Below are 21915 nucleotides of genomic sequence, written 5' to 3'. Positions count from 1 at the left end.
ATAAATGCTTAATGCTTGAGTCGAGATGTGAGTCATTACGGTTAAACACAGGTGCTTCAGGCAAAGTCATCAAAACTAAAAAATCACCAGAAAAACATAAAAGCATAATTGAGCAGATTTTCCCTTCACAGACTTCACAGGTTAAACTCTACCCCTAACGTTCACTAACGTTCACAGAACGCTATTTGGTGGCCAATTTTATTCCACTTTACAGTATGACAGTGCATGTTTTGTTGCAACGCCCCAGTGGAAAACACCTTCAGTGATATGCTCTCCATTTTGGAAAACCTGTTCTCCCTGCCATTTGTTTGTATATAAATTTATATATACAGTATATGTAGTCCAATAAGAGTGACATTTACTGAGCTGAATGATCCAGCTGCGGTTCTATTGAGGATGTAGTATTTCCATTAGAGAACCACTTCAGCAAGAGCGGCCTGAGCAGTAGTAAAACTATTGTCGTGGGCTATTAACCAGCATGTGTTGTAAATGAATGGCCCAAATGGTGCTCATTAGTGGTCTCTCCCACACCCGCCACCACACAGGAGAGGGGCTTTAAAGGCCCACCCCCTTGCCAGGAGACAAACAAACCCAGTGCAGGAGCAATAGTTGGATTTTTACATTTATACAGATCCACTAATTACCCCCTGAAAGCCGGGATCAGGCCTCGTGATGCATGGGATGGCAGGCTGTGAAAAACGCATTCCTCACGGGTAAGTAACTCAGATCTCCAAACTGAACAACAGCTCCTGACAGGCTGAAAATCTGTCTTGACTTTGCCAAGGATGTTATACTACTGCTCTAATTCCCCAAGAGGCATGTAGTGAGGGTAGCTTTTCTGCTGCTAGCTGTTGAACTTATCAAACTATCTGGATGGTCCCAATATGTCTTCCAAATATGAAAGTCATTTTGTTGTGTGTCTGTATTTTCTCAAACACAGTTTATTTCTAGGCCCAGAGCCCTTTTTAAAGATGGATTTTTACTCAAAATTGCAAATATGTCTGCTTGCACAACTGCAGCTGTTGGGTTTGCGATGGTCCAAGGAAAGGACAGAAACATCTGCCCCTCTTGGGTATTAAGGCTTAATGCTGTTGTGGAAACAGAAACCCAAACTGAGACTCCGACTTGATTTTTAAACAAAAAAACATCTGAGTTACATAGAAAAGGTTATGCATTATTAAAAGAACAATAGCAGTGTTTGTTCATGTTTTACTACAAATAACCCGGCCAATTCCCAACCATTTTAAAAGGATGCTGCATCTTCCAGGCAACCATTGGTGCTCATTCATTTCAGTGCCTTCAACCTCAGTCAACTTCCAAAACGGTTGTTGTTATTTAATTGTTAAGTATGGACACATTTTACATTTTAACACTGCACCGGTGCATGATCTTTCATAATATAAAAAACATGAAAATCTTACTTTTTACAACATGGGACCTTTAAGGACTTCCTTGGTTAATTAATGATTAATTCATTAAGGACAACACACACCCCCACAACAGCCTGTTCTCCCTCCTGCCCTCTGGTAGAAGATACAGGACCCCCAGGACTCTCACTAGCAGACTGAGGAACAGTTTTTACCCCCAGGTCATCAGACTTTTAAAGATATAGATAATTCATACGACACCTTCTCACACAAAAATATATCTTATACTGTATATGTTTCTTAATGTATATGTTCTTAATATGCCCTTGTACAAAGTATTTCCTTTTATAATTGTAATGTAAATGTAATTGTAATGTAAATGTAATATAACTTATTATTTTGATGGAGCTTACCAGCAAAAAGTATTTCACACGTTTGTACCTGTATAACCGGAGTGACAATAAACATCTTGAATCTTGAATCTTGAATCGTGTTGGAGCGGTCCTCTCTACAAGCGGAACCTTTGTTATTACACACAAGTTCCCCACCCGGATGTGTTATTTCGTAGCACATGCTAAGAGCTGTCAGTGGAACATAAACAGAGATCTAGTTCAACATGGCAGAGGTAAGATAACTACGATAAACCTTATCTTTATTAGTATGTCAGTGGTGTGTGAGCAGTGTATTCTCTAATGTGACGCTTTATGTGTTTATTATTATGATTGAATATGTGTATTAATGTTTAATATGTGGTTGAAAGGAGAAGAGCAGCGTTAGCATGTTAGCTCACCGCTCAGCCGGTAGCTCATGTTTACCAGCAGCGTTAGTAGCTAGTTGTTGTATCAGTGCTAACACGTTAGGGTGCAACGTGTTTTTATCTCAACGAGGAGCGAAGCTGGGTGGTTTTATCAGCTAGTTGGGTTTTAATAAGCAGTTATCAATGTGCTAACGTTAGCTACATATCTGGCTACACAACTAGACCATATACTTCTGACGAGGTAACCATGGTAACGCTAGTGAGGATAGTTTGGTGACAGTAACGTTAGTCGTGTGACGTCATGGTCTTCTGATAGAAGTTCACAACAGTTCACTAGAGCAGAACAAAACAGCGTTTAAGATAAGATAAGATGAACCTTTATTAATCCCCGGAGGGAAATTCAGGTGTCAAAGCAGCAACATCAGCAAACATCAGCAAACAGAGTGAAACACAGGAGAGGTATAAAGGTATACAGAAATTATGAAAACAATAATAGAGATGTAAAAGATACAGAGTGAATGGGTGAACATAGTGTGTACAGTCCGTCAATAAATACATGTGGTATGTGCAATAAATACATGTAATATGTACATATGTGCAGTCTATAAAGTGGTATATAGGATGTATAGTGTAAAGTAAGTGTAAAGCCAGTGGTTAGAGTCCAAGATGGTTGCAGATAGTGCATGTTTAAAGTACTTAAAGTCCTCCTAGTTCTCATAAGGGGTTCAGCCTTGGTTGTGGAGCCTGATGGCTACCAGCATGGAGGACTGACCCAGGCGCTTTGTTTTGTGCCGAGGGGGGATGAGTCTGTAGCTGAAGGTTTAGATGCAACTCCAGAAAACCAAAAGACACTTATATAATCCTGTTAGTCATATCCCCTCTGAGACCCACAACAGACCCATTTTTAGTCTTTTTTAGGGGGGTACAGGGGGTCTTTAGGGGGAGATAGAAGCTCAACAGTAGATGTCACATAGTAGTGGTGTACATCATCTGAAAGCTGGGAACCGGAAGATTCATTTGAGGTGCAGCTCAGCACTGTGTGTCTAGTTGTTATAAATCAGAAATAAATATGAATGAATGAATTATTCAAAATGAATTGTGACAGTCTATAAGGGTTTAGATTACATTATTATCAAAGTATATGATGGTCATCCCCATGCTCTATTATGTCTCATACGTTTTTGCATCAATTTTGGGTTTGGTACCATTTGTTACAAAGATTTGGTGCTAAATTTAACAATTTTTTTACCACTGGCGAATTGATACGATCAATAATCCCTCTAAAATACAACATTAAGACACCAAGACCTTGAGGAACACCAGAGAAAAAAAGCCATGCTGTGATTTGGAAATCTCTGCAAGAATTGCATTTTTCGGCGATTGGATGGCGAGCAATTCTGTTGTGTAAACTGCTCAGAAACCCTTTTGTTGTCGATCTAGCTAGGAAAGCCATCCATCCTATGAATGCTCTAGGTCTGTTGTTTGTGGCTGTAAAGTTTCACAAGGCTGTGATTATCCTAGCGGGCACAATAGGTCATTTTATACAGGGAGGTCAAGTTTCTCACTACAATGAAATGGCTAATATGGGGACTAACATCACCACCCACTTTGAGAGCTAAATTAAGAGGCTAGGTCTATGAAGAACTTTGTGTTCTTGTAAACAATTTAATCATAAACACATTGGTTGTATATATATGAATAGTGATGACACCTCTAAAAAAACTTATCCCGCACTGACACAAGATAAAACTTGAGCGTCATTGCGAAATGGAATGTGGCACAATAATCTTTTTGTGTCGATCATCTTGTTTTCATAATCGTCGGAAGCTGTAATTGAACATCAATTAATTATACAGCTGTAATATAAAATACCGTTATTATAAATAAAACCTGCTCAGTAGTGTATTCACTGATGAATAGACAGACTCCAGAGGGGTCTTGTATCAACGTGTGATCATGTATTAATTGTAACCTCCTGTTTTCACAGACCCACAGCCTGCAGGACATGAGGCAACAGGCAGCCATCGCTGCCAAAGTCTTCATTCAGAGAGATTATACCAACGGCACTGTGTGCCACTTCCAAACCAAGTTCCCCTCTGAGCTGGAGACCCGGGTAGGATACACCTCTTCACTGTTCCTCAGAATGACTTCAATCACAGTAAAACACTGAATTGGTGAAATGGTGGCCTCATGTTTCCACGACATCCATAAGACACTCCCTTGTCTTGTGGATGAGCTGATACTGGTGTTCAGACTGATTTAAGGACTACCCTGGTAGGTGATATGACCAACATATAAAATCTCCTGGGAACGATTCACAATTTTCATAAATTTTTTTCCCCCATCAAAATGCAGGGAGTTTACAACATGATTGAAACATAATATTTTTTGGGCCTTGGTGTGAAAGATTGTTAAGAAATAATTATATAAGACATGCGCCGCCTGCAGGACTTTGATTGTTATGCATATTCAGAAAATATGGGTTATCCTAAACAGCTGAACACCTAACAGGACATCCACTTTAATAACCATTTTCAGCACGGATAGAACAGAAAAGTCTGCACTAATTAATTTGCTTCTGATGTTTGTGTCTCTTGATATCATCCTGATATCTACAGACAACTGACGAGCTGACATTAATGTTAGCTAACAGAATAAAATCTGCACACTGTTCCATCGACTCCCTTGTCTTCACCTCTCTCTCTCTCTTGGGAGAGAGAACTATAGTGGCAGAGTAGATTTTCTGGCATGACTTCAACTACTTCCAAGGTGCACAGAGAAGGGAAAAAGTATGAAGTGGTCAAAAACTCAATTGACACTTGTAATATGCAGGAGAACGTTATTGTTAGACAACCAATCATACACATACATATCAGCCAATGGGGCACTCACACAGACATATGGTTATGTGGCTTCAGGGTGGCAGTTTAAGTCAAGTCTTTTTACAACCCTACTGATGGAAAGACCGTCAGCATTAAGGATTTTATTACCTGTAGGTATTATGTAACCAGTCCTGTTGCAATTCATTTCAATGAAATGAAACATCACATTTCATCTTTACTTTTTATACTGTAGCCATAGAAATGATTGAAATGAATTGAAGTCTAGCCAAAGAGGTGGTAATGTAAATTTTCTAAGAATAAAGAGAGAAGCATTGTGGAACCCAGGAGCTTTTAACTGTGAGGCAGAAGTGTGACCCTCTGAACCACCCAGTGTGATCACTTTACTGCACTGTGCTTCAGTACAGACCCAACCTACTCTGAACTGTTATTGTTATTAGTCCTATTTGTATTACTACTTCTAGCTGTGCTGTGCTGTGCTGTGCTGTGCTGTGCTGTGCTGTGCTGTGCTGTGCTGTGCTGTGCTGTGCTGTGCTGTGCTGTGCTTCTCTCTCTCTCTCTCCCAACCTAACCGGGCGAGGCAGATGGCCGCCCACCCAGAGCCTGGTTCTGTCCAAGGTTTCTACCCGTTAAAGGGGCGTTTTTTCTTTGCCACTGTCGCGCCAAGTGCAATGCTCATCAGGGATCTCTTATTGGGCCTCTAAATTATAGAGTATAGTCTAGTCCTGCTCTATATCAAAAGTATCTTGAGATAACTTCTGTTATGATTTGACGCTGTATAAAAAAATTAGAATATTTTATAATTTTAAAGTTAAATGAATGAATCTGGGGCACAAATTAAAGGCTAGATCTATGAAGAACGTTGTGCTCTAGTGAACAATTGTGTGCTCTAACAGTGGTGGAAAGTAACTAAGTCCATTTACTCAAGTACTGTACTTAAGTACACTTTTGAGGTACATGTACTTAACTTTAGTATTCCCATTTTATGTAACTTTATACCTCTACTCCACTGGGCTACATTTTAGAGGGAAATATTGTACTTTTAACTTCAGTACATTTATTTTACAATATTATTTACTAGCTATAATCAGATTCAGATTCATAAGATAAGATAATATATTCCTTTATTAGTCCCACAGTGGGGAAATTTGCAGCATAATATAATAATAATACAAAATATAAATCAACAGTGGTGTATTATTTAGTAGTATAGAATTATTAATTATGTAAAGAAGTTAAAATTTGTTTCACCTTCACCAGCTGCAACATTAAAGGGATGAACACATTAATGCATCAATAATTATAATCCAATGATATAATATATGTTATTCTGAAATGGGACATTTTGCATAATGTGTCCCAAGACGGGCACTGTGTTTCAAGACGGGTCGGGTTACCGACATTGCCGCAGACCCGAGGACAGTCTTCGTTCACCATGCTTTGTGGGTGTGACTTCTTTGCTGCGTCTTCACAATTTCTATCTATACAACCAATGTGTTTATGATTGAATTGTTTACTAGAGCACAATATTGTTTACCAGAGCACAAAGTTCTTCATAGATCGAGCCTCTTAATTTTGCTCTCAAAGAGCATCAGATTGATGCATTTAACTAATGTACTAAATTTTCTTGCGGGGGAGCATGCCCCCGCTTCCCCCTAGAAGGGCTGAGGTGACCACAGTCTCTCAAAATCATGTGAGAAACACTGCTAGCCTTATCAGAATAGATGCACAGTCACTGTTTTGACACTGGAACCAAAAAGGCGGCTGAAATCATGGAGCCAAAAGTGAAAAACTACTGTCAGCAACTTCTCCAGAGAAAACCCTGCTGGACTTTGTCCTTATGTGAACCACGGTGGAAGTGGGTTAAGAGCAGACACCGGTAATGATGTGGTAGATGAAGAACAGGTCGCTGACACTGAACAGCCTCCAATGCCACAATAAAGACGGTGCCAGCCAAACAGTTCAGAGATCGAAGGACAGAAAGCTTCAGTTTTGAAATGCATGCACCACATGAAAAGAGCAGCTTCTCAACACTTAAACCGCTCACTGGCGGTTTATTGGCACTTCCATCTTGATTGGGTGGTCTCCCATGTTTTCAGGATTCAGTTCACACAGACACACTGCACTGCTGGACAAATGAAGAATGCTTCCCCCCCCCCTGGGTGGTTAAAGCTTAAGCCCCCTATCAAAATATCATCCCATGTATATTTATTTAATGTTTTACTGTAATCCCAGTTTATGAAACGGGCAGCATAATGCCAAGTTGTTCAGTGGCTTCCATTTATAGGATATCCATTTATGTCACTTTGTGACGGTGTTCGCAGAACCTAATGTTGTGGGGTGTGTGTTGCAGCCAACATTTTTTAGTCCCGTGTTTGATTTTTGCCATGCAGTTCAAGTCTTGATTTGCAGATGTTTACACACTGTAACATCACATTCTTGCAGATAATTATCTTAGGCTGTGTGCTCTATTATTTCTGGTAGTTCTTTCCTTTTATAATGCTTTAGGAGAACTTTACCAAATAACTTGGAAGGCACTCACTGTTCTAAATGTATTTGGCAGCTAGATTGCCAAACCATTCAAGAGGGTTTCATTAATTGGGGATCCGACAGTTTTCACTGACCTCTGTCTAATATGTATTTCCTCGGTTCACATCATATTTAGTGAGAGTTACAATAAAGCTAGGTTTGGTAAAGATTTTGGAAACATTTCTGTTATATTCGTTGAAATTCTCATTACATCCCGACAGCAATCAATAAACGAAATACTCGGACAAAAAAAGAAAAGAAATCTGCTATCTGTGGCTGTCGCAGGACTGTAATAAAACCGTCAAATCATTTCAATCGGCCCGAGGGAAATGCCGCCCTACCTGCGTGTCTACCTAACTGCCTGCCTGTCTACCTACCTATCTACCTGCGTGCACTCATTGCTTGTCACCAGTATCTTCCTCCATTGGAGGGAGACCTTAAGGGACGGACTGTCTACCTGTCTACCTACCTAATGATAATGTTGGGGGAGTGTCTTTGGAGGGAGACCTGAAGGGACGTTCTGTCAGTGTTGCTGACTTGGCGACTTCCTCTCTAGATTTAGGGGCTTTTGGAGCTTGTGCTGCCAGCTACTTTCATTGGAGAAGAGTTGGCAACACTGGGCTGGGTTTTTTAGTTGGATCACTTTTGAAATCTAGCGTACTCCTTTCTGGTTTCTCCAATGTTACCTACACAAGCTTTAAGATAGAATATTCTCTTCCTCACTTGAATTTGTAAGCCCTGTTCAGCCTTGCACTTTCATCTAACATTTTTGGAATGCTAATATGGCTGCGTCAGACATAATGGAAAGACGCACGGTCGGAGAAATGTGGTTTGAATCGCAGCCTCTGAATTGGAAAATTAGAAGGAGAACAAAGGCTGTCAATGGCAGTAATGAAACACGCCTAAGACCACTGATGTGTTGGAGCTTGTTGTTGCATTCCTCGGGCACAAGGAAGCAGAACATTGGAGGGTTTACAGAGGCTCAGGAGGCCCTGGCAGGCTCCATGTCTGGTCTGGAGGCTCCTCGTTTTCCCCTCAGTATCATCTCCAGATCCATTCTGGACAGGGCCTAGTGTCGACACCCCAGTCAAAACAGCCTCAGAGTCCAGCAGTTCTCCACCCTCCATCAGTCTTCCCCGCAGCAAGCCTTCATTTGAGGGATGCTTGAGAAACACTGTTTGGATCATCAGCCAGTCTTGGTTACAGTTTGTATCCCAGAAGCTGTCTGCAGTCTACAGAACAGCTGAGACATGTCTTTATCTTATTCAAGGTGTGTCTGTGCCATTGGAGAAGGAGAAACCATCAAGATTCCTTCCTGGATTGTCACTGTGTGTGTTCTGCTTTCAGCACGTTTGTCCTGTCAGTTATTAAGTGAAAACATTCACAGAGCATTTGGCCAAGGCCCCCCTAATCATTTCAGGAGGTGTTTCCAGTGTGGGAAGGTGGCCCAGCAATCTCCCGATGTATGACTAGTCCAAGAAAATACAGCTCCTCATTTATCTAGAGATGGAAAGAATGGGAGAAAAACTATCTGGTGCTAGTAAGACGAGTTTCCACTCGAATATCCCCAAAGGCAGAAAGCCCTCACACACTTCTGTCGAAATCTCCCCGTGGCTCCGTGCCTTGTCTAATGATTTTAACCCTTTGTTTATGTTTCCATGTATTTCAGATTGACAAACAGCAGTTTGAAGAGACCGTACGGACACTTAATAACCTGTACGCTGAGGCGGAGAAGCTGGGAAGCCAGTCGTATATCGAAGGCTGTCTGGCCTGCCTCACAGCGTACACCATCTTCCTGTGCATGGAGACTCACTATGAGAAGGTGAGAGACATTTCTCCAGCTTAGATGCATACAGTAAGAATGAACTGGACTGGAGATTGAACCGCAATGCTCTTTTTTGGTAACATAAAACATTAGGTCTTTTTGTTTTTAGAGTTAGTTTGGAGTCATATTTAGTCAGCATCGTCCTTCTTGTCTGGAGTCATTTTTGATGGTGGGAAAAAGTTTAGTCATTTTACTAAATTTTCGTCAACGAAAACACTTAAAGGGAATGTTTGGATGTTTTGAAATGGCGTTGTATGACATATTTATTAGGCCTGCATGATATGAGGAATATATGCGATGTGCGATAACAATGTCCAATATTACGATGACGATATGACTTGGCATAAATAAACAAATATGGACGTGTGCAATATATGAATAATGAATAATGTTGTGGGATTATTCCTTGTTTCATGGGCTATTTTGGGATTTATACATTATTATTATTATTACATACTGTACATATATATAAAAACCGAAGCATTCAAATACTAATTTGGAGATTGAATACCATGGTAATGGTGGAAGCTTCGAAGCATTCAGGTCAACCCTGACGGAAACAAATCTAAAATATCAATAAAATGAATGAAGAACACAGACATCAGTCCTTCCTCCTGTCTTCTGTCCTCTGTCCTCCTCTCTCTGCTGATGTGAATCACTGTCTGCAAGTACCGCAGGTAGAGAGAGGAAGGGCTGCTGTGTCTCAGCAAACTTGATAAGTTTACAAGAGTTTGCCAAATTTAAAGATACGTGGCAAACTAAGCTAAACAGTTAGACTACATACATACACAACATACATGCAGACAACATATAATAGTAATAATATATATCATATGGGCACTACTAAAATTTCAAATCATACCCAGCTCTAATAATAAACATTTCAGATGCAGAGTGTAGAGATCCTGAATCATGCATTGACTACTGCATGTAGACACTGGAGATGTGTAAAGTGGGTTAGTAGTATAAGAAGTCATGTTGCTGCTGTGTGGAACCTTTTAGCTTGACTGTAAATCAATAATCTGATGACCTCCTGAGAGCTAGCAAATAAGTTGAATGATTTGTGTTCATCTAAAATCTCTTTTGGCCCAGTTCATGTTGAATGTAATAAATGGATCAGTATGTCAGTGGTCTTTTCCTGTTCTAAGAATTTGTCTTTTAGTGGACAGGAGTGAACTGGGATAAAATATAAAACAACATTTGGCTTGGTTTGGGTTTTATGAGCACTCATAAAGTCAAGCAGTTTAAATTGACTGGTCTTTACTAAAGTAAAGATGGAGTCTGTTATTCAGCTTTTCAGCTCAAGAATGTGGTGGGTTGGCGAGATGGATCCTCTGCCCGCCTACTTAGTCAGAGAATGATTTGCTAGTTTGATTCTAGGTAGCAACAGTACCTACTACAGAAAAACAACAAGATCACTAATACTTAACTGGACAACGTGGAGCTGACATAATCAGTTGATTACTTGATTAGTTGATTGACAGAAAATCAGCTTTTTATTAATCATTTAAGTCAATTATTAAGCAAAAATGCCCAACATTGTCTGGATCTGGCATTTTAAAACTGAGGATTTGCTGATTTTCTCTGTTTTATATAATTGTAAGTTGAATATCTTTGGGTTTGGGGCTGTCATTCGGAAAAAGCAAGATATTTTGAAGACGACACTATGGGCTCCAGGAAATTATGACAGGCTTTTTTCACCATTTTCTGACGTTTTAGAGGATCCCTAGAGTTGAAAATACAAGTTGATTCACTGATAAGTCAATCGACAGAAAATTACAGTGTAAATACTAAAGTAAGATATTGAAATTATTGAAAAAAACAACATGTATGCTGCACATGCTCTGTTACAATTACACTAGTGGATTGCCATCCAGGAGAAATGTATCTGAAATTTTGTCATTGCTGTGCCCTTTTAGGTTTTGAAGAAGATTGCAAAGTACATTCAGGAGCAGAACGACAAGATCTACGCACCGCGAGGCCTCCTGCTCACCGACCCCATCGAGAGAGGCTTGCGAGTCGTATCCTACCCTTCAGTGCTGTAGTGTTGTAGCCAGAAAATACAGATAGTTCTCTTCGCTCAGGTGGAATTTGACCTCAACTCTAACTGTCAAAGCTATTGTTGTTGTACGGGAAAAAGGAACAATGAGTTGAATAGTTTGGGTAACTTTAACTTGCTAAATATACCCTGAGATCAGGAGACGTGAACGTAATCACACCACAGCTTTAAGTAGAACAAGGAGCTTTCACAATGACCTAATAGATGAAGTGATTTACAGGCCTTCTGCCCCCACCATGTCTTTGCCTCTAACTGCTGGATGAAAATGGAAAGCAGCAGTCCGGGCAGCTTACAGGAAATCCAGCGCTATGTAGGAATACCCTGTAAAAGCACCAGATAAAAGTGAGTATGTAATCCATAGCATCTGCATAAAATCAGCGGCTGCACCAACATCCTGGCTGTACCAGCATGTGTGTGTGTGGGTTGACTCAACATCTCAATTAATTGTGACTGAGCAGCAATGGGGGATTAGGGATAACAAAATATGACTGAAATTGTTCACAGCTGAGCTTTGTTCCTTCTCTGCCCTGTGATTGTGTAGCTTTGGCAGTGATCTGGATTATTTCTCCGACACTGTCGGGGCTGCTGTGCTGACTTCAGCATGGGGGCGCTTGGAGATTGACAGGAATGTCTCACCTGAACCGATTTGACTGCTTTATACTACCATCTTGAGTGTTTACATTACCCTTCAAGTCTGATGGGTTCAAAGTTTTCTTTTTAATCACATACTAGTCCTTCCTCCTTATGTAAAACATAAACTCTAATTTTGCTAATGATGGCGCAGCCCGATTTTATTTATTTTTTAAGAAAATCATGCCAAGAATCTAATCTAGTCAAATGTCAGTCAGCTACTGCCACAGGAAACACCCACCGAGAGGCTTGAAGGCCTCATGACAAACATGTCCAAAAACGGTTTCATTATCTGGGGCCAAAACTAATAATCTGGATCAGAATGATCCGGATATGAAATCTCTTTTCTCAGTCAGGGATCAAAATGACTTGGTCCGAGTATTTCTAAACATTAGCAGGTTGGATCATGATGATCTCGATATGGCATAGGTTTCGCCAAATCTCGACTCCCAACCCCTGGATCTGAACAGAAAAAAATAAACATAGCAGACCATTCATGCTCATGGGGGATCTCTTGTTGGGTCTCTATAGAGTATAGTCTGAAAAGCGTCTTGAGATAACTTCTGTTATGATTTGATGCTATATAAAAATAAGGAAAGGAGCAGGTAAGTGGTAGCACTAACCAAAAATCCAAATGTAAGTATACTTTTGTCTAATATGTAGCATTTTAAGACTATACGGATGGCAACCCAACATGTCAACTAGCCAGCTACAAGAATTGTCTGCTACTTAAAACGATCATTGCTGATTAAGCTGAGGTCATGCTAACAGGAGCTAACTTGGCTTCGTTGACTTCTATGGTAAGTAGCTACTACCTACTGAATGACTGATGCGAGTGGGACTATAAAGTTACTGGGCAAAAAAAAAGTCGCAGCTACTGGGCGTTCCTGTTCTACGTAAACCAATGCTCTATGTGAGCGTTCCTGTCAAGCTCTACAGGATATATTAATGCTGATATCATAGACTCAGGTAGACATTACTCTATATCTTACATAGCAAATAGTTGTTTGCTGCTATATTAATGCTGATTGTATAGAGCACCTTCAAATTTTGAAATAACCAAATGCAGCATTTTCTCCCAATTAAAGGTCATATTGCATTACCAAATCTGAATCTGTATCATTATAGTTAATATTTTCTTATGTAAAAAGCAATGAAAATTCAATTCAGTGGGTTTTAATTGAATGTACAATGAACCCAACTTCACTTCAAATGCTTTTCCTTGACTGAATCCTGTTAAGATTGAGGTCACCATCTTTGAAGACAGAAGCCTGACTAGATAAAAGCTGCCACGGTGAGTCTCATAATCAATATTTCATGTATAACGAGGACTTACACTTTCTTTCTAATACCGATTTGATGCTGGGCTGTTAAGAATGTAAAAAACACAGACACACAAACATTTTAAAAGTGTACAAAATAAATTTTTCCAATTATGAAACTCACATTTTCCACACAGTAATGCAAAGAAAAGAGCTTGAGTCAAAGAGCAGTAATAAAAAAGGGCTCACTCTTTATATGTACCATCGCTTTCATGCAGAATGCCTCCTCTGCATTCAAAGCAAAATCCCACATCAAAGTTTAAAGCCTCTTCATCTGTGAGTAATATTAGTTAACTGCTTTACAGTCAGGAGGGCTGTTTCATAAAGCATTTAAAGGATTATTCTGCTTCACGACTTCATGTTGCATATCTAGCGCTCAGTGTTTTGTCACTTACTTCACCGAAGGCTATACAGTATGTACATGAAGTACTCTTATTAGAGTGCTGCTATCCAGAGCTCGAGAACGAGCCAAACCCAGCAGCTGAATCCAAAAAGTGATTAAGTGTCCTTTCACCATAGCAGCACACATCAGTCAGTTATATGTCTTTAAGAAGCTGTAATCAAACAATTATCACATTGTTTACTTTGCTGGCTTGCCAGGCTTCTACCACATTCATGTCGTGTGGGAGGAAGTGGGAGAGTCGGCCTCAGTTTGTGAGATGTTTTTCATCCACGAGCACCTTAGAGTCAGTGGCTGTGGTGAGTCATGGTGACTTCTCCGCTGTGCCACACTGCTTCTGCACTTTTTGGCTCCTGATGTAGTTGTAGTCTTAAGTTATTTGACAAAAATGTAAAATGTAATATTAGGCAAATTTTGGTTACTTGTAATTTTTAAGTCTTCAGTGTACAGTTCCCATGGTTACAATGTTGTTCTTGCCTATTGTGAGGTTATTGGAAAAGACCAAAATTACTCTCTACTCACTATATAATCACCTATATAGTGAGTTTGCCGTTTTGTAGTGCTGTCCGAATGTATCGTGATAATTACTGTATTATACCCTTGTTTTGGCTGAAGAAAAATGCCTCTAGAAAGTGATTTAAAGTATCAACATAGGCTGGGAGGATGGCTAATACACGCCCAGTCGCGTCTATCGTCTGGCTCATTTTCCGTAACCAGTGTAGCATCACAGTGACAGCACAGCACAAGCCTTTTCTCTCTTTTCTCAATTTAGCCATCGGCACATTACCAAATCTGGTGAATCAGTGTAGTGGCTGATTATCTGGTGATGGCATTGTCCTTTCCTACCGTCTAAAAAATGCCACGGGGGTGTTTACATTGGAGTTAGCTGAAAGCCTGGTGCGTCTCATACAGTCGATAACGGCGGGCCTCCATGCATTGGTATTCGATGCCAAGGGACAATGCCCAAGCTGCGGTCCTTGATGAGTTGGGAGTGAGAACGGGTTGCCCTGGCAGACGCCCAGAAGAGAACATCTCATCCCATAAATTCTTTCAATCTTTGTCACAGTAAATCCACTCTTTTCCTGTTGTGTACCGAAAAAGACCGGGAAGTTCGTTTTCACGGCGTCGTCCTAGGAAATCATACAGAAAAGTACTTTGTATGGAAGCTGGACAGAGCCCAGTCTGCACTGTAGCGTGGTCACTGCCATCAGGCAGAGTAAGACATATTAATAAATATTTAACCTATGGGGAATGTTGTGTTTGGCAACAGTTATTCAGACCATAAGACACTGTGGATGGATAAACCATTGCCCTATTACCGTACAGAAGCATACAGGGATTAATCTCCTCGTTTGAAATTCCTGCTGAGCTCCTCGATACATAAACATGTCTTATAGAGGAATGTAAACCCAGGACTTTTTATAAGTAGCTGTTGAGAGAAGAGTTCGTTGGAGCTTTGCAATGGTCAAAGAGGATAAACCCACAGCCAGCAAGCAGACTGAGCACACACATGCAGTATATCCATCCATATATCCCAGTGTTTAAGTCTCTTTATCCTGCCAGGGTCTCTTCTTCTCTGTCTCCTGAAAGCTTAGACCGATACACCAGCATATCAATCCAACATCAGCCTTTTATTAAAATTCATGTTGGTCATTAAGTCATCATCAAAGGTGTTTAATGCTTGGCCAAATGCTCCAAACAAATAGGGGGCAGTGTTTCACCTCTACTACTGGGTCCATTCAATCCAAACTTTGTAACAAATACAAACGTCCAAACTGCTGAAACTCGGTTAAAATAACACCGCTGTCTTATAATCTTCACGTGTGGCGTCGGCCTGTAGTTTACGTTAGCTATCTGTGTGTTTGCTGTGACACTTAACTGAAGGCTGTACGGTCTGTGTACGTTTTGATAGTTGATCTATAGTTTGTGCTGGCTGAATTCAAGCTAACTACTAAATGAAGTACCGTCTCTCACATTACTCACACAGTAGTTCTCACATTTCAAATTCAGTTCTCGTAATTCAATTTCAGTTTACTGAGCCACATATCCGGTCGTCGAGGAAGAGCAATCGAGTGCAGATTCACAGAACTCCGGTCCGTGTAGCGTACGTTTTTTATAGTTTGTTTATATAGCGATATGAGGCACTGAATTTGATGAATTTACTGTTCACAAATGAGACAAGAATTAGCGAGCTGGAGCACCCGGCGATCCCTCTGTCTATACCTCACTCCCCGCTGCTGGAGACCACCTTGCCGTGAGGTGAGCGGACGGCAGCTCTGGAGACAGACCATCAGTTAACGTTAGCGGCTGTAGCCCCTGGAATTCAGCCAGTCCAAACCCAGAGCCGGGGATCTGATCCCGGACCGCCCCGACTCCCTGCCGGGTCAGCAAACTTTGTGTTGCTGCCGTTACAAAGAAACCTCAGTCTTTACTATAAGGATACCTATAGTTCAATAGTATGTTGTTGTTGTTTTTTTAAACAGCTATAATCAGCATTTTACAACTGATATATATTATCACCTTATAATGTTTTGAGGTGAATCCTGTCAATTGCCTGTTTTTAGCTCTGTTTTTGTCTCCACCAACTCCTGACAATTATCTGGCTTTTTAGTTCGCTCAATGTTTACCAGCAAGTAGCTTACTTTGTCTGTCGTTTGGTGCTGAGCAAGTAGCGTATATTGTGTTTAGAAGCTTTTTCACTGAGAACAGCTGCCTGGAAATGAGGTTGTTTAGAGCAGTGAGACTAAACAGACTAAACTAAAGCAGTAAAGTTGCAGGCCAGAAAACCAATGGGCTGAAAAACATTATAGAGCTGAAGGGAACTACAGAGGTGGATGATAATTCTGTGTTTTCATCACTACAAATCTCTTTACACTACGCATTTGATCCATCGTATAGAAAATATTAATAGGGCAGTTTTAAGTGTCCTATGATCTGGAGAGTTTTGGAGAGATTTCCACTTCCGTTTTTCCACTCAAAAATATCACTCTGGGATAAATTACAACCTTTTTTTGTTTTCAAAATGATTATTTATGTTGTTTTAATTGAGTGTTGTATTTATTTAAAAAAAAATCATCATCACATATCTCTCGAGCCGTCCTCTCTTCCTTCCCCCGTTGTGGATGAAGGCCTAGCTGGCTTAAAGCAGGGCTTTTAGTTTGGCGGGTAGCCTCCCAGGTGAAGGGCTGAACAGCATGATGGATCAGCCTCTAGTGGGATGACTGCACTGTAGGAAAACCAAACTTGGCCCGCACAGCTCCTGACTGCCGAGCATTCATTGAGAGGCAGATGGCGCCAAGTCGGTGTCCTGGCATCTCGTCCAAAAGACATTCTGCTCCTGATAAGGTGTTGTTTGGCTCCGCGTACAAACTCGATGCTTGGCCACAGCACGCCAAAAAAAAAAATCTGCAAATGAGGCTGCACACCTGAGAGCATTTAGTGTCAGTGGGGAATGTTGGACAAGGCAAATGCATAAATGGTGTTCATCATTAATTTGTTGTTCTTTTCATTGTCTGTAAAAGTGTAAATTCGTACCTGCCAAGAATACTTTTTACATGCCAAACTAATAGAGACTTTTCATTGAAATACGGTCTTTTTTCTTTCTTTTTTAACACATGTGATAAAGCATTCTGAGGATTTTACACCACTTTGGTCAACACAGACAAATGCTCTCTGCATTTGAGGCTTGTTTCAACAAACCAAGCCTCAAATGCAGTGTTTTGCAATGCATGTGTGATAGAGATGGCTTAGTTTAATAGTTGTATAATCTATGCCAACTCAAAGAGTGCTCCGCTTGTGGTGAGCCAGCAAACAGATCTGTGAATTAGACCAAATCCTCAATAACTATCACTGTCAGTCAGGGCAGAGGCAGTTAATCTTCAGCGTAAAGGTAAAATACACCAAATAAAAAAGTTCCTGTGGATGAAAATGGGGGAAAATGGTAGCATTAATTAATGTTATATTAATTAATGATACATTATCATTAATGTTAATTAATGTTATATTAATTGAGCTAAATCTCATGCTAGTGTGACCGAAAGTCTCAACCATCACAATTATGTGAATAATCCACATTTGTAGTCCTATTACTTCAATCCTGACTATTTGTTGAACATTTAGGCACACCTGGAAAAATTAAGCCTTTAAATGAACACACATAGGTGTCAGTCAGTGGGTAAGCCTTAAAAGTACTTGATGTTTCATTTGTTCATTCAGTGCCGGCGGTGCAAGTGATGCGTACGACGCTGTATTAGCGCCATTGTTGGTAAAAAAAAAAAAAAAAAAAAGTTACGAAGCCGTAGGAGGTTTCAACACAAGCGGTTATGTTATGAGCTTTTTCTGTGTCGTTTTCCCTTCACACTGACACCGTGACAGTTGGGCATGTCAGTGCGTAACTATGGTAACGCAGTGCGTTTGGAGTAATGTGTTCACAACGGTTGATTTTTTGTGTTTTATCTGTGCTGAAATAAAAGACGCATGTCTTTGTGTAGTCAAAGGTAGAAGTTGTTTGTCTCTACTTTCCTGTATGTTCTGTAATAGCAGTATTTACTTATGATTATAAAAGAGCACACAAAGAACATACGTATATGTATCTTTCAGGACCTTTGCCTCGCTCAGAGGCCATCCTTACTATAAGAACACTATTTTAGGAACAACAAAATTCAGATGGTGGCTGTCGTTACCACTGTTTTTCAGAGCTTTTTTCTCGTAAATTTACGACTTTAATCTCAGAGAATGTCCAAGATTTTTTCTCTTAAATTTATGATTTTCTTGGATATATATATATATATATATATTACCCCTCTCCCCCAGCTCCGTAATTCTTTTTTTTTTTACTTACAGTCGCTCTAATACGCAGTAGAAGTAGATGAGTTACATTTGAAGCATTAAATGATTTTAAATGTCACTGAAAGGGTTTGAAGTGTCCGTTGAAGTGTAGCATTGAAAGGAATCAAAGTGTCAGTTGGAGGTTGAAGATTTTGGTGAAGTGAAAGAGCTAAAAACTGTTGAAGTTTTAAAATCTAATCACTGAAAGTCGTTGAACTCTCGTAAAGTATGAGATTTAAAAACAGATGAACTATCAGCTGATGAGTAAGAGATGACAGCAATAGAACTGTCAGTTCAAGTGTGTCTCTCTGCCTAATTTAGTACTTAATAACATTATTAATGACTGCATTGCTACAGAATGTATCTTGTGAAAAAGGTTTTATTTAATGCTCACTCATTGTCAGGTCACTAATGAATCTTTGTGTTTCTTTGGCAGCAGCCCAGCACCAGAGCCCACCTTGCTGAGGAGGACCCCCAGACCTGTACCCCTAATACTGCGTCTCTACAATCTATATCCCTGTCCACTAACTTTCATGTGCATGTCCCATTCAGAGTATCCTTTGTGACCAAGTTCACTTATTCATCTATTATTTGATCATTATTTGAGACGTCCCTTTCCCTGTGCATTAAAGGGACTGTTTGTAACTTCTAACACGTATAAATCACCCGGGTCGGTTTCCCATGCGCGCTCTCATATGCGCGCTCGCGTGTGGCTACGCTGTTCAGACAAGACTCCAACACAAACTACACGGAAGCACCAAAACCGCAAAGTTATATCTAGAGAAGCCCGTCTTGCAAAACAGTGTTGGCCGCGGTCGGAGGACGCGGGGGAGACCGTAGCTTCGGTCTCCAGGACCGGAGTCTCTGCTGTACTCTGCTCCTCTGCTTGCCTGCCTTCACTCAGCTCGCTCCACCTCACGTGCATGTGCGCTCACTACACACTGCAGAAGACTTCGTAGCTCTGAGAATATCTAGTGAATGTACAGTGGACGTTTGTGCAGAAATAACTGCTGCAGCTCCTCCAGACCAACAGAGGTTTCCCGTGTCTTGTGAAGTGACGGGGCTCCGCAGCGAGAAACGTTATCGTCTCCGACCGGGTGCCGGCGTCTCACCTGTTCCCTCCCCGGCCGCGGTCGGGAGGCTGAAGCAGGAAAAGCCAACACTAGGATCAGCAGTGATTCATGGAGAGACCTTCGTCTGGTCAGCTAACATTACTGCCAAGCAGGTGAAATATAGAGTGATTGTGGTTTTAGCTGACGTGTGTCGCCTCACTGTTTTGAGCGATGCTCGTTCATGTCTATTTAGAGCGAGCACAAGCCCGACGCTGACTTTCGTTGACTTAACGGCCACAGGTGTCGCTGTTAACAAGCATTTCTGATTCTTACAAACAGTCCCTTTAATTGAGGGTTACTATTTGGTTGGAGAAAACTAACTCACTTACACCATTTATTGAAATTTTTTGAACCACGAGTAATTTCATCTTTTAATTTGGACTAAAAAAAACAACTTGAACTTTTGTATATTTCTTTTCGGACACTCCGGTTTTGAATAATGAAGCCAACAGACAGGGTAACGTATTTTTTTATAAAGGACTATATGGAGCTCATCCACACCCATGCTTTACGTGATCGTCTCGGCCGAACTGAGGATATCATTTAATCAAGAAACTCTGGTTATTAGTGTGATTTTGCTGCATGTGCCGCACCTCATGGTTCGTTTGCTTTATTTTGTATTCATGTATTCTTGCGAAGGGTGCTCGGTAGTTTATCGTCTTACCTGCATGTTTACTTTGTAGCGTTTGACCTCATACTTGATCTCCGTCAGGATCCGAACATTCCAGTCAAACCGTAACAGATTCTGACAGATTAATGTACATCTGTGATTTAAGAAGAAGAAGAAAAGCCAAAACCTGTGCTCGCTCTGTATTTTAGCATGTACTATTGTTAATGCTACTCCTCAATTTTGTTTTTGTTTTTGTAAACTGTGCTATGCATAGTGTTTGGTGACTACTGTTTTTTGACTCATTTCAAATAAGCATATATTCATATGTTAAGATTGCCTTTGACCGAAGTATTGAAAGTGCTCTTGTTAGTTGACAGTGCCTGTAATTATATTGAATGTTGCCTTTGTTAAAGTCTAAAAGGGCTGGTTGCACCAGGATTTAAAACAGTACATTTTTTTTTTACAGAGATTTCAATTCATTCCAATGGAATTGCAGCTACTAGTGGATTTGCTCATGGGGGGGAAAGCTCAAATGTTTCACGTCAAGTTCAATTTTGGTGAATTTCACCCTAAAATGTGCGTTGTTTACCGATACCAAGCCATCTCGACAGTGCTCACCTTTAGCTAATTAGCTGTGATGCACCATCACCTTTAGTTTAACCTGCTTTGATGAAGTATGAACAGAGACGGGAATCGATGGTACAAATATAATATTACTTTGATTAAACTGTGTGAACTTATTATCCTGTTAGCAACTGGGCCAAAGTTAGAAGTTAGCTCGCTAGCTACAGCAGTTCACCAGCTAGCCCTGCAAGTAGCCACTATGTCACCAAGCCATAAACAAAGATGAGCAGATTAATTTCACTGCACCACGTTCTGGTGTGACCAGACCTTAACTGTGAAATACTGTCAGTCAGATCTTGGGCTTTGTTCACTTATTGCTCACAAGCATTTCAAAACCTAAGGTTGTGATCTAATGTTATCGACACCTTAACAAAGGTTGAATATTACTGTAGTACGTATGGCTGGTCATGTTGATTTATGAAATAACTACATGCACAAGTATAGATTTCTGAATGCCATAGCTTAAAGATCAGTTATTATTGATCCAATTATCTTGATTTCTAAATATGTAAATACAATTTCATTCATAATTTTTTGATTTAGCTCGTACTTTATTTATCTGGAGTTCGGTTAATTGAACTTTTCTATGTTTTTTTTTTCAGTTGAAATCCAATGTTTTATTAATCTAAAACTTGTATGCTAACAAATAAAATGTGTATATATTTTACGCCATGCTGGCTTCTTGTGTTAGTGGTGTTGAGTTAGTTAATGCACATTTCAGATTTTACAATACACCCTCGCAACAAGGCACAAAGTTTCCTGGTGTTTGTTGTGATTTAGAGCCGAGGAGAACCGAGAGCTGACCCAATTCCAGGGGCTTCATTTCAACTTGGTTTGTTTTCAGTTTGCACAGGAAAGTTCTCCCAAATCCAGCAGAGCTGCATTTCTATTTCTCCCAGCGGTTCTGTTCTCACAGGAACAGGAGGAGAACCATCCTTCACTCTGTGAACCACAGTTTAAGCTGTTGTATCTGCAGAAGATTTCCATTCCTCCTCAGTGACTTGTGTGTATTT

The 21915-nt window shown here is 40.3% G+C and overlaps 1 protein-coding gene across 5 annotated transcripts; it reads left to right on the top strand.

Annotated features, from left to right (window-relative positions):
- The first annotated feature begins 1861 nt into the window (after window positions 1-1861).
- LOC141769003 (golgin subfamily A member 7) lies at window positions 1862-21574 on the top strand. Of its 5 annotated transcripts, none has more exons than XR_012594240.1 (6): window positions 1862-1992; window positions 4112-4237; window positions 9163-9315; window positions 11238-11402; window positions 11598-11719; window positions 11919-12488. XR_012594240.1 is itself a non-coding variant. In XM_074637611.1 (6 exons), the coding sequence occupies exons 1-5, from the start codon at window positions 1984-1986 to the stop codon at window positions 13288-13290; spliced, it is 432 nt and encodes a 143-aa protein (XP_074493712.1). In that variant the 5' UTR covers window positions 1862-1983; the 3' UTR covers window positions 13291-13301; window positions 18996-21574. The 5 variants fall into 5 exon arrangements, 4 of the variants coding, with proteins under 4 accessions (XP_074493712.1, XP_074493713.1, XP_074493714.1 ...); XM_074637611.1 differs by lacking the exons at window positions 11598-11719; window positions 11919-12488 and adding exons at window positions 13249-13301; window positions 18996-21574 and having other exon boundaries at window positions 11238-11339; XM_074637612.1 differs by lacking the exons at window positions 11598-11719; window positions 11919-12488 and adding exons at window positions 13249-13301; window positions 18993-21574 and having other exon boundaries at window positions 11238-11339.
- The last annotated feature ends 341 nt before the right edge of the window (window positions 21575-21915 follow it).

This window comes from Sebastes fasciatus, chromosome 6 (assembly GCF_043250625.1).
Source record: "Sebastes fasciatus isolate fSebFas1 chromosome 6, fSebFas1.pri, whole genome shotgun sequence".
NCBI lineage: Eukaryota > Metazoa > Chordata > Actinopteri > Perciformes > Sebastidae > Sebastes > Sebastes fasciatus.
Note: the sequence above shows the minus strand (reverse complement) of the source record. Positions and strands in the feature narration are given on the sequence as shown.

What these genes read in the sequence shown, in the direction of transcription:
- LOC141769003 (XM_074637611.1), top strand. An exon ending in CCTCTGAGCTGGAGACCCGG is followed by an intron (nt 4,238 to 9,162) that starts GTAGGATACACC and finishes CATGTATTTCAG; the next exon opens with ATTGACAAACAGCAGTTTGA. An exon ending in TCGAGAGAGGCTTGCGAGTC is followed by an intron (nt 11,340 to 13,248) that starts GTATCCTACCCT and finishes AATCCTGTTAAG; the next exon opens with ATTGAGGTCACCATCTTTGA.